Genomic DNA, 13,706 nt, shown 5'->3' on the forward strand with positions numbered 1-13,706 from the left:
GTACAATGAACATTACGACATGCTACAACTATTACTGGTACAGATCTGACAAGCTTGGGATTTATGGGGGGTATATATAGGAGCTGTTGAGGGAGGTGGCTCGGAGTTGTAGAGTCAGCAGGAATTGCTACCATAACTTGGTACACCCGCAAGTGATCACTTAACGTACCGTGTAGCCTCTCTATACTCCACCCCCCCCCTGCTCTTAGGGTGTCCTGGGATGTTTAGATGCCACCTTACCTCCAAAGCCTTCATTTCCTCCCTGACTTATCGAACTCCCGTCCCGCATCAGACGATATCCTTTCCGGTACTCCACAGAACTGGAACCATAAACTCAGCGCTCCCAATACTGCATCGACCGTTCTTTCTCAAATCTGATGTGCCATGGCCACTTTGCCAAAGAAGTCAATCACTGTAATCCACTTGTAACCCCTCCAGGTGAAAATATCGATTTGCAGTTCTACTAATGGTGCGCTCGCAGTCGGTCTCCTCTTGTGTCGCCTTGGGTAGGTGTCGGTCGTATTTGGTGCTGAGGCACACCTCACAGTACCCGGTTATCACCTGAATCGTTTTCCGCATATTCCACCAGAAATATATGCATATTCACTTTGTCCCACGTTTTTCTCAGTGCCATACCGTTACCGACGATCTCCTCTCCGTCGATCACCGTGTTTCTATAATCGCGTTTGCGCCCTCTAAGTCCGAACAGAATTTCGAATGGAGTGAATCCCGTTACTGTATGCACGGAGTGGTTATAGGCTGCCATAGCTCTTATCATAGCCTCGTCGCTGGGGCAAGAACAAATACAATTTTTGGGTCACACGATTTCTAGGGAGGGAGTTAAACCAGACCCGGATAAAGTTTCAGCTATTCAGAAAATTGCGGTACCTAGTGACATAAAAGGAATTTGGAGGTTGTTGAGGACTCTAAATTATTACACAGATATGAGTGAGTATGCGCTAGGAGTGGTGCTGTCTCATTTTGTTGTTATCCTGTTTTAGAGACTTACGTGTTTGGCAGAGGTACCCGGCCACCATTTTGTTTTGGAAAGACACCATTGTATTATGAGGGTCTCGCGTTATCCCCACCACCCATTGATGGATGAGGTACCCACTTTTATACTAAAACCAGGGGCTGAGTGTGCCCTGCCGCCATTTTTTCCCTTGTTTGAGAGACTTACAGATTTGGAAGAGGCTTAATGTACCCGGCCGCCATTTCATTGTCAGTATGTGAGGGGATTTAAATTTAATTTTAGCTTGACATAACCTAAACCACTCATAACCTCAGGTACCCACTTTTATTCTAAAACCAGGAACTGAGTTTGCCCGACCCCCATTTCGTTTTTTATGTTGTTTGAGAGGCTTACGGCTTTGGCAGAGGCTGAGTGAACCCGGCCGTCATTTAGTTTTCCCTGTGACTTAAGATACTTAGGCTTTAGGAAGTGGATGAGTGTGCCCGATCACCGTTTTGTTTTTACTACAGTTTAGGAACCCTGAGGTTTTGATAGGGCCTGAGTGTGCTCGGTCACCATTTTATTTTTCTGATGTTTCAAATATTTGTGGATTTTCATAGTGGCTAAGTGTGCATGCCTACCAAAGGTTGAGTATACCCGGACGTCATTTTGCCTTTCGTTTGTCTATCTCCACTCCTTATTGATGGGTCAAATACCCACTATAACCCCCCTCCGCCATTTCGTTTTTCCCTACGACTTAAGAGACTTAGGATTTAGGAATTGGCTGAGTGTGCCCAACCGTCATTATGTTTTTGGTCGTAATTTTGTTTACCCCCACCACTTATCCAGGTCCTTTGATAACCACTTTTTATACAATAACCTTCCTTTGCCATTTTGTTTTACTGCAACTTAGGAAACCGGAGGTTTTCACAGGGGCTGAGTGTGTCCGGCCGCCATTTTATTTTTCTGATGTTCCAAATATTTATGTATTTTCATAGAGGCTAAGTGTGCCTGGACGCCATTTTGTCTTTCATTTGTTTATCCCCACCACCCATTGATTAGGTGGGTCAGATACCCACTATAACCCCCTCCAACATTTCGCTTTTCCCTGCGACTTAGGAGACTTAGCCTTTAGGAAGTGGTTGAGTGTGTCCGACTGCCATTTTTTTGCTGCGACTTGAAAAACTTTAGGTTATGACAGGGGCTGAGTGTACCCGGCAACCATTTTATTTTTCTGATATTTCAAATATTTCTGGATTTTCATAGAGGCTAAGTGTCCCCGTACGCTAATTAATCTTTATTTTGTCCACTCCACCATCCATCAAAAGGCAAGGTAACCACTTTATAAATAATAACCTCCTTTCGCCCTTTTGGTTTCCTGCTTTTTGAGAGACTCACGGGTTTGGCAGAAGTTGAATGTGCCTGACCGCCATTTTGATTTTCTTTTTCGTCATCATTTTATTACGACGGTATCGTCTTTTTCTTGTTCACCGCCATTTTAATAGCTAGCGGCTGAGTGTGCCCGACCGTCATTTTGAATTTTTTTCACCCCTGTTTTATTACGAGGGTCTCGCAATCTTATTCCTTTTGATCACTGCCATATTGGTCACTTTGAACCATAATCCCCTCGGTTCTTAATCTTTTAGTGTAAATAATTTGAACTGGTTAAACCTAAACACTGATATGTAGACTTTTATCTTCTAATCCCTTGGATGAATGTAAACAAGGGACTTTGAACTTGTATAATCTGTTTTATTACGAGGGTCTCGCGATCTTATTCCTTTCGATCAATGACTTATTGGTCATTTTAAACCTTAATCCCCTCTGTTCCTAATCTTTCAGTGTAAATAATTTGAACTGGTTAAACCTAAACACTGATATGTATACCTTTATCTTCTATTCCCTTGGATGAATGTAAACAAGGGACTTTGAACTTGTATAATCTGTTTTATTACGAGGGTCTCGGGATCTTATTCCTTTCGATCACTGCCATATTGTTCATTTTGAACCTTAATCCCCTCTGTTCCTAATCTTTCAGTGTAAATAATTTGAACTGATAAAACCTAAAGTACAAGTTTACATTCATCGAAGGGCTTAAAAGATAAAGGTCTACATATCAGTGTTTATATTTTAGGTTTAACCAGTTCAAATTATTCACATTGTTTACATTAAAAGATTAAAAACAGAGGAAATAAGGTTTAAAGTCGAAATTATTAAAAGATAAGAGAGATTAAAAAGTACTACTTAATAACAGTTCTATTTATCTCTAAGTTTGTTTATCCCTAGAATTGCAATAAAATGGTAACGAACGAAAAGAAAAGGACCGCGACACACAAAATGGCGAATAACGAAAAGAAGAAGATCGCAAGACCCTCATAATAAAATGTTCGTGAGTAAAATACAAAATGGCGCAATCAGGCTCCACCAAACCGTATAAAAGCAAAATGGCGGTCGGGCACACTATGGTACTTCTAAAACCCTCAATCTATAAAGTTGCAAGAAAAACTAAAATGGCGTACGGAGGTTATAATATAAGAAGTGGTTACCTTCGATGGGTGGTGGGGGTAACAAAATAAAAATAAAATGACGTCCGAACAGCCCCTGGTGACGGTCACGTGACTTAAAAGAGGGCGTGGCATAATGATCATGTGAATGGTTATGTTGAGCTAAATTTGAATTTAAATCCCCCGCCAGGGGATCACATACCGAATACTAGCCTCCGATTGCCTGCCTGCCGATGTAAAAATTTAAATTCAAACCCCCCCTCATAGATCACGTGACCAGTGGTTAAGGTGGGTTCGAGGCTAGGGTCCAAAGTCCACGGTCACGGAAGTGGTTAAGGCTGGTTCAAGGCTAGTGTCCAAAGTCCAAATTGACTCATTGAGGTGGGCCAGAATCGGCCTTTTATCCCTACTGAGATGTACCGAAACCAATAAAGCCAGTATGTTACAGCAGTTCACACGTGATAGATCTTATTCCTTCTTCTCTTTTTTGACACTTTGCCTTCGCCGATACTTAACTATATATGTATACTATATAATATAATAACATAAAAACAAGAACAATAAAGAAAAATTATTTAAATAAAAACAAATCCTATCAACCTAATAATATCATGAAAGAGAAAAAACGAAAAGAAATAACAATTTTAAAACAAAACAATAAATAGAATAAATAACTAGATTTTCTGTAATACAATCTAGTAAGAGAACACTTCAGTTTTTATATTGTTATTGCCGGAAGTTTTAATTCTTCAATATGGGGTTCTCTGATACATTCTATTGCAACAATATTGTGTTCCCTTATAATAATCACCATGAATGGACCCTCGTATCGCTGTATCTCTTTACCCCTGTTAGATTCCAACTTCCTATATACGATCGTCCCGATTTTGAATGCTCCCATTCTATCTGTGACCTTTAAATTCTCCCGAGTTACCCTCCTGGATTTTTCCTTTTCCATTCTTCCCCGGGCCTTTTCACATAACTTTATTCGACCAACATGGTTGTTGTGTATTTCTTCTCCGTTTGCTGCCGTGCCCTTATAGTCCCGCTGGTGTATGTACAGAATGATTGTATGCCACAATCGCCTTAGGCATTGCCTCGTTCGGTTCCAGTCCCTGATCAACCTGATATAGTCGAAGATGGTCACTCATTGTGCCATGAAGCCGTTCTATGCCTCCTCTACTCTTAGGGTGTCCTGGTGTGTTGAGAAATTAGGTAGTAAATAATTGTTGGTCTTTATAAATGCTGATTATTGGCCTTCACTATCAGTCTGAATTTAAATTATTACACAATTAATGAAGATCAATAGTGATTGCTTTAGGTTTCTAACTCAGTGAACCCTACACTGTACTTTAATTGTCTAATCTTAAAATCACAAACAATGAGTTGACTATGTTCATATGAATTGAAATTGGCTTTAATGAATTTTTCATAACTAATTTTTAGGTAATTCAAATTTGACAATCAGTTACAACTTGATGTGCATTGTTCACCTAGTTTGTTATAGTTAATGGTATAAACATAGCTGAAATTACCATATCCAATGGTTTGTTAGCAATACATTTATTGATAAGAACATAGTCACTTCTTACATCATTTTGTCACAAAGGAGACACAAAACTTTGAAGTATGTACATGATAACATTTTGAGAAAAAATTGAATGCTTAACTATGCAACCAATGGAATTACAGTAAACAAACTAGGCTTTACAGAAGAGATCCTAACAAACCTTTATTAAGTTATAAAACATTTCCAAATGATGAATTTCCAACCAATTACGAATGGCTATGCAAACTACGCATTAGGGGCCATTTCCAGAACATTAGTTTCATATGTGTGCCCCTACAAAAGAGAAGGATGAAGAGGAGAAAGATATCTTTTATGAACAATTGGAATATGCATATAGTGCATGTCCCAGTTACGATATGGAAATCGTGTTGGGAGACTTTAATGATCAGATTGGTAAGAAAAAGGAGCTGAGACCCACCATAGGAGTTCATAGGTTACACCGTAGAACTAATGACAATGGGTACAGAATGGTAAGCATTGCATCATCGAACTCTATGGCTGTTAAGAAGTAGGCACTATGTTCCCTCATAAAAATATCCATAAAGAATCATGGCACTCTCCGGATGGCACCGCAGTAAGTCAAATTGATCACGTTTTGGTATCCTCCTTCAAAAACTTTAATTGTATAAATGATTTATGATCGTATACAGGATGACGTTAACACGGATCATCACCTCATTATGATGAAACTCCACCAATGAATAAAATGTACTGCAAAGAAACATCAAATCCGATACGAGCAGATCTAAAGACCAAAGAAAAGGTAACTAAGTTTTTGAGAAGTTTCATGAGATAGTCATAAGCGGAACAGTTGGTGAAGCTACGGCGACAAGTGAAAGCAGGTGGAGGTGTATCAAGGTAGGATTGGCCCAGACTGCTAAAGAAGTGTTTTTGGAGAAAAAACCAGACATCCTCGTAACTATTGGTTTAACAAAGAATGTGTACAGGCAATCCAGAAGCGGAATGATAGTGTGGCTCAGTCACAATGAGTACAAAGATGCCAGGATGCACACGAAGGGATTAGTTAGAACCAAAAAGAGGGAAGCATTAAGGAAGCATATTGAGGGAATTGAAAGCTCAAGAAGTACAAATGAGTCCCGCAAGTTGGTGAATAGCGTAAAGTGTGGACCGATCAGGAGAGTCAACCTAATCAAAGAAAGGTGGCGCCAATATTTCAAGAGCTTATTTACCTGAGAGAAGCAGAGAATTGTCACAATCACCAGTGGTTATTAAGATTTGGAAGCCATTCCGCCCGATGTAGAGGACATCGAAGATATCTTTTTTAAACTCAAAAATAATAAATCACCCGGTAATCATGGACTCCCAGCAGAATTATTTAAAGCAGGGCATCACGGAATCACCAGGGAACTACAGGGCCTGATAGCTCAGACATGGGAAGAGGAGACCATACCCAAGGAGTGGAATGAGGCTGTAGTAGTGCCTATATACAAGAAGAAAGGAGATTCAACGATATGCAGCAACTATCAAGCGATTAGTTAACACTCCATATAAAATTTTTTCCATATCCATGTACAATAGGCTCCTTCCGTATATTGAACAGAAACTGGGTGATATCAAAACTTGGACCCTAAGCAATAAAAGCATTAACCTGCTAGACAGGTTTGAAAAAGTAATTCTGAGGAGAATCTTTTGGCCCGTATGCGAGAATTGTAATCGGTGAAGAAGGGAAAATGGTGAACTTTTTGGGCTCTATAAGAACGGTGGGCCCCAGAGGAAGACATATTCATGATGATCCAAGAGACAAAGAAACCGAAACAGTCTAGTGGGCTATATGCCGCGGAACTCCTGGCTCGCTTTAACAGAATTCAAGATGAACTGAGCGAAATGATGGAAACAATTCAGGTACAAGGCCGAATGCAATTCTTATCCCTGGTACTAAAGATACAGTTGCCAAAGGAGCTAGGGAAGAAGGAAGGATTTCCGAGAGAGCGCTCATTTGTGGAAATAGCCCAAGATCTCAAAGAAGCGAGCGCTAGAGAGGTAGAGGCCCCAATGGAAGTAGAAGAACCAGGGTGGACTCGGACAGAATACCAACGGCCAAGAAACATGCCCAACCCTTGGAGGAGGAGAGAACACGGGAATGGTAGAAGAGAAAGAGCTATGGACTAGAAAATAGAAGAAGCCTAGTTAAACCAAGAAACAATAGAGAGGAGACTGTCGCGTATCATCAGGGCAAAACCGATCATCGCGGAATCTCGGAGATTCCACAACAACCATGTTGCTCGAATAAAGTTATGTGAAAAGGCCCGGGGAAGAATGGAAAAGGAATAATCCAGGAGGGTAACTCGGGAGAATTTAAAGGTCACAGATAGGATGGGAGGAATCAAAATCGGGACGATCGTATATAGGAAGTTGGGATCTAACAGGGGTAAAGAGATACAGCGATACGCGGGTCCATTCATGGTGATTATTATAAGGGAACACAATATTGTTACAATAGAATGTATCTAAGTTTTAGATTAGGGATGAACACATCAAGTTGTAACTGATTGTCAAATTTGAATTACCTAAAAATTAGTTATGAAAAATTCATTAAAGCCAATTTTAATTCATATGAACATGGCCAACTCATTGTTTGTGATTTTAAGATTAGATAATTAAAGTATAGTGTAGGGTTCACTCAGTTAGAAACCTAAATCAATCACTATTGATCATCATTAATAATTTAAATTCAGGCTGATAGTGAAGGCCAATAATCAGCATTATAAAAACCAACAATTATTTACTGCCTAATTTAAATACCATGTGTTTTATTCACAAATAACATACTATAAGCATTGTGTCTTCATGTAACATGTACACAAAAACCACCAGGCATTTAATTTAATCATAAAGACTATTTATTTATCATTGATATTATACATCATCAATAATTTCATTGTTGGTAAATGAATACATCAAATCAGTATTGTTTACAATCATTCATCATTACTTATCACTTTAAAAACAGGCACTAGTTAACAGAAATTCAGTGCACAAATTGCATGTGATACTAGCCATGCATCATCTTCGGAACGACCATATCAGGCATTCACGAACGACTCGTTCACTCTACAAAGAGATTGCAACATTCTAAAACTTGGTACTTCAAACCAAGCACATCTTGTGACAGTAAGACTTGGGTTTTCCTACACACCCCTGCAATTACAAATTATTACCTATCATTGACCCAGCTTAAAAGAGGCATCAGGACTCTTGAGCTGTATTTTTAACGTCACCCACTCATTTGACGTTCAAGGTTATTCAACATTTTCTCACTCTTCATAGTCTGTTGGTTTTACATGATTTAATTAATCATACTTCTTCAGCAATTCTATCAATGCCTGGTTCGCTTAATTTTTTTTTTGTTCCCTCATATTCTTGCCTCTCTTCGTTCCCTTTGCCTGGTTGGTCTATCACATGAATAGTATGGCAACCAGACCAATAGATTCTACACCCAATTGTGGAGTTCAAATTGCAACACTTCAGAAGAAACTTAAGTGTTTACATCGGAACATTATTGGCTGAGCAGAAACCGGAGTAAACGCTCTTGCTGATCTTCAGAGAGCTACCTTATTCGAAGCTCATTTAGAAGCTTCCCAGTCTGATTGGCAGACATTTCAGGAAAAATGGGATGAGTATGACGCCATTCTAGTTGTTACTAGTGTTACTAGGTGACCTCACTAGTCAAAGCATGCAAGACATGTATGACGCATGCAGGGATGAAATTATTTTGGCAAGATATTTCTTGTTCGAGCAAGCAAGCAGCTCAGATTCGTCCTTGGATTCAACTATCAGAGAATCTCCAATCAAATAATAATCCAAACCAACAAAAACCAGGTAACCAAGAATCAAGTCAGATCTATCCTGTTATTAAACAAGATTCAATAGATGCTATGATTCATCAAAATATAGGAACTATGTATAAAGGAAATCAGCAACATCACTCTCAAAGCAGGCTAGAAAGAAAATAATGGAGGCTATAGTAGTAGTACCATTCACCAATAATCTCTTCAATCTCATCAACAGTCTTGTCACAAGCAATATTTTTCTGAGATTCAACAAATGCCAGCAGACTATAATACTTCATTCCATACCAGCTCAAATGTGTTATCACACTTAAATCAACAGGAGCACAGCAAGGTTTTCAGCAAAGCTTGGCTAGGCCTATTGATGTTGAGGTAGCCAATGTTAAACTGACCCAAATTTCACTCACAAGGCATCAGTCATCAGTTTAGAGCTACTTTATTGCAGTTATCTTTTCAGATGTCTCCAAGATCGGCAATGTATACCAACACACCACCAAGGCCACTTATAGCGCTTAGTACTCCTAAGGTGAATACCTTACTAGTTGCATATTCTCAACAAGGCACATTGCACCAACATGAGCAAATGGGTTTGCCACAAGTTACAGCTGCGGACGCAGCAACCAGTTCTGAGCTTACCAATTACATGGATCACCAATGGGAACAAACTGTGAGACATCTGTCTTTGAATAGAGAAATTGGAATTGGCTATCAAGTGATTCCATTTTCAAATATATGCTGAATACTTCGGAGGATAAACAACCAAAAGTAAAACCTATTACCTCCAAGAACGAAGTACAGGCAGATAATATGTTAGTATCCAAAAATGGAATACCTAATGCTAATGGAAGAAGTGAGTTTAAAGCTCATATTAGCAGAGACAATTTGGAGAATTTCACTCTGCTTACTGTAATCTGGACAGAATAATCAGAAATTCCAGCAATACTACATCAGATCCCTAAGACCACTCCTGTTCAAACCAATAGGAAAACCAACATGAAAAATGTTCAGAATGGAACCGAATTGATGATATCATCCATCAGCCATGAACATGGAAATATTCGAACACAAAAGAACTCTCCAGTTCCTCATCCATCCTCAACGAAGTTCATTACCACTAGCTAGACAGTCTCAACCGACAGTTTCAGTAGCAACAACACCAGCTGTTATTTCACCTCTGGTTACTTATTCAGATATTCAGTACACCCAAAGGACTCCTTCGGCAACTCAAATGAACTCTTCAAAACTTCAATTACAATATATAACTGCTTTTTCCAATTCAGAAGATAAAGCACCGCTATCTTCAAATCTTAACTGCCATGCTATATCGGGATCACCCCTTGATAGTATGTTCTTACAACAACCTTCTAATAACAAAAATCAAGGTAACATATTTTATTACGGTGCAAAACTGAGCTTCATCTCCTTCTGTATGAAAGCGATTTTGACCAAGGAACTTACACCACTGCTATTACTGGACGAGGCTGGATCGCAAAAGCATCGGCCGGAGTTTTAGGAACTCATCCATGCCATGCAGAGCAGATCCAGCTTCAGGTAGACTCGGAACATTCAGAAGAACTGTCAAATGCACTACGTTTGACTATAACATCAATGCACGTGTTAACAGAACCTAGAAAACCTCCTGACAGATGACCATAAGTTTTGCAACAGACTGAAACTTTGGTTACATTAGGGTTTGTCTTGGTATTTTTTTTGTAATTTTCTGTTGTTAATATAAGAATTAATTATTAACATTATTACTGTTATTACATGGGTTATAAACTTCTCTTTGACCACAGGTTACTAAGAGGTGAGACTTTATTTTGTAGTTTTGTTCGGTTAGTTATTTATTTTGAATTTGCTTTGTTAACACATACACTTAGGGTGTGCATTTACGTTCTTAATTTGTGTCAACGTTTACTATTTCCTATTTTATATACATGGGTTATAGAATTTATTTCCATACATAAACTTAATTATTATGTTTGATCATTATATATTCAAACTTTGTTTCCTTTATCTTTCTGCATTGTATAAACATTTTCACAAAACATTCTGTTCATGCTGGTCAGTATCCTTCTATATTAAAAGGCCTCTAATATTGAAACATCTTTAAAACCATATCCTGTGCACATGTACCCCACAGTTTTGTTTATTATAAATTAGCCCAGCTTAATTTAGGTGGGCGGTTTGTTTGGGGAAAATGTCCTCCCTCACATTTGAGTGGAACTCAGGATGAGTGTGAAGATGCTGCCATCCGGTGGAAGAAGAGAGAAGTAGGCTAAATACCTCTTGAGAGTGAAGAGGTAAGACAGACAAGTGAACTCAGGGCAATGAGCAGTAACTATTTTCTCAGGATGAGTGAATAGGTTAACCAACACCACCAGGCAGGGAACGAAATCAGGATGAGGGAACAAAAGAACACAGCAGAAGAACAAGTCCTCACTATACATCAACAGCAAGTAATTGTAATCTATCAAAATTAAAGCTAATACAACACAAATTGTAATCATTTTTGGCAAACAACAATGTATTGTCATTAATCATCCAAAATAGAGTCATTTTATTTTGTTTGTCATAGTTATAATTTAAAAATACCGTCCACTTCTTTATTTAAACCAGCCATACCAGGGTAATATTTCCCATATTAGTATTATTTGGGTAATATCCCCAAACTTTTACTCCGGGGAATACCTAAACTAAACAGTTATAATAATGTTCTACTAGGCCAGAAGATAATATTATTACTCTACAGAGTCAACATTACCAATATCCAAAAGATACAAAAAATAAACAAATCTCAATTTTTCCTGAACTGTCACATATCACCTTCATTTACTTATGTCTTAAATTGTTTCATGAAAGGAAATAATTGGAAATGAATTAGGTAAAGAAGAACACGTAAACTGCATGTTTGGTGGCATTGTCTGAAGAAGCTCGACTTGTATGATGCTTAAAACTGTAGAACGTCTTCACCTCAGTCCTCTTGTTCGGTGGAATGGACTACTGGCCTCATCAATCATTCCAGCTTTTGACTACTCACTTAACCTGTATAGACGCTTTTTATAATCGAATTTAAACAAATAATAAGGTTTGATGTCTAAAAAAAATATTGATTTAAAAAGAAAGGAAATTTCACAAATAAATAAATGAGTCAATCAATTAATGACATTACCGAAAACATATATGAATTAATGTTTAGTATTCAAGAAACTGTAAAACAAAAGTCCTTACCATTCACCCAAATTTAAGGTTTTTAAAGTTGAAGTATATTTATGCAATATTTTAAATCTGATTTGTGTGTTAGGAAGCATCTTTTTTTTTTTAATACGAAAAATTTTAATGTAAGTTTTTTAAAAATAAATGTAAATTTTGTAGTCCTTACCATGCAATCTTCTTGGGTCAAACCGTACTCTCCATACAACGGATTTTCAATCAAGCACTGCTCATGGAACAAATATTGCCAATCCCAGAAAGAAAGCACCTGAACAACAATAAATAATAACAATCAAGATGGCTATAAAAAATTATAAATATTGAAAGACAATTTTTTTATAGTTATTTCACTCTTCTTTGCCGACAAAATCACAAGTTACTGCTTCTCTAACAGGTTAACTAGTTAAAACATTCAAATTGAAAAAATTATTGCATTTACTGTTTTGCAAAAAAATATAAATTGAAGGAGTGGTTTTTCACTGCGATATCAAAAATTAAGAAAATTTCTTGTGATATTTCCAACAATGTTAACAAATATGGATCAAAATTTAGTTTCGATGGCATTTTCTGTTATTCCGTTGAAATGGAAAGCTACTTCTTCTTTATTGTCCTCTCACACTTAGACTGCAATGAAATAAACAAATTAGGAAAAATCGCATGCAAGGCGTTCATCACACAATTCTACTTTCGTAGGAATCAATTTCATATATAGCAAAAGTAAAAACTGTATATTGTCATAACAGCCATGGGAAAATAAAAACTCTTATTTATAAATTAAGTTTATTTATGCGTTTTTCGTCACTCTCTACCTTCTATGAATTTATGGTAGAAACGGAGTTTTCTAAAATCTTTGATTTACCAAAAGTACTCGTATATCATTTCCGGAAATTTGTTAACATCCTGGGAAAATATTTTTAATTTTTTAATAAGAAATATATATTTTTGGATACATTAAAAATTGAATTTTAATTAAACAATAATACTTTAATAATCCACATACACGTTATTTAACTGTGTATTGTATGAATTTCTTTTATCCATCAGTGCCTAAATCGTATAAAATAATTGATAGGCATGGCACACCGTGACTATACCTTTATCATAGCAATTCTTCCGACTGCTGTCGTATGAGTAGCCAAGGGTCCAACGTGGGTGGCACAATAAATCGCAGCGAATATCAGGAGAACGGCTAGGAGACCCTTAGCGACGCGGGCCATACTGTGTTTGGACATGACCTCCTTGAGTGGAGAACAAATCGTGTCCATTTCCTCCTGTGTGAACCCCATTTTTTCGCAAAACTCGTAAAAGGACATGAGTTCTGCATCGATGGCTTTTACTTTCTCCGACAGATCTCTCTGCTTCTTATTATTCCGATTCGGCTTTGAAACCATTTTCCCTGAAAAAAAAATTATTTGAAAAATTGAATTATTTGAATATTTATTTACCATATAATCTACATCTGAAATACCTAAAAGATATTAGTTTCGACTCAATTATAATTTACTGAGAGAGAGAGAGAGAGAGAGAGAGATTTTATTGTTCTTGAATTATTTACAATTTTACAATAAGCCATGATGCTCTGAGACAACAGTGTCTCATTGAGCAATTCAAATTATTCACGTTTCTGGGTACAATATAATTTTTTTTTTTTTTTTTTT

General features: G+C 37.5%; 1 protein-coding gene across 1 annotated transcript in view; it reads right to left on the minus strand.

Annotated features, from left to right (window-relative positions):
* The window catches only part of LOC106683490 (uncharacterized), a gene marked incomplete at its 3' end in the record, with an annotated part of 36,842 nt that overhangs the window by 9,458 nt on the left and 13,678 nt on the right, over positions 1 to 13,706 (minus strand). Inside the window, 2 exon segments of the mRNA XM_067050513.1 lie at positions 12,218 to 12,316; positions 13,143 to 13,444. Of these exon segments, the coding sequence (XP_066906614.1) occupies positions 12,218 to 12,316; positions 13,143 to 13,439 (396 nt within the window).

Source organism: Halyomorpha halys, unplaced genomic scaffold (genome assembly GCF_000696795.3).
Source record: "Halyomorpha halys isolate HHAL.00 unplaced genomic scaffold, Hhal_1.1 Scaffold488.1, whole genome shotgun sequence".
Lineage (NCBI taxonomy): Eukaryota > Metazoa > Arthropoda > Insecta > Hemiptera > Pentatomidae > Halyomorpha > Halyomorpha halys.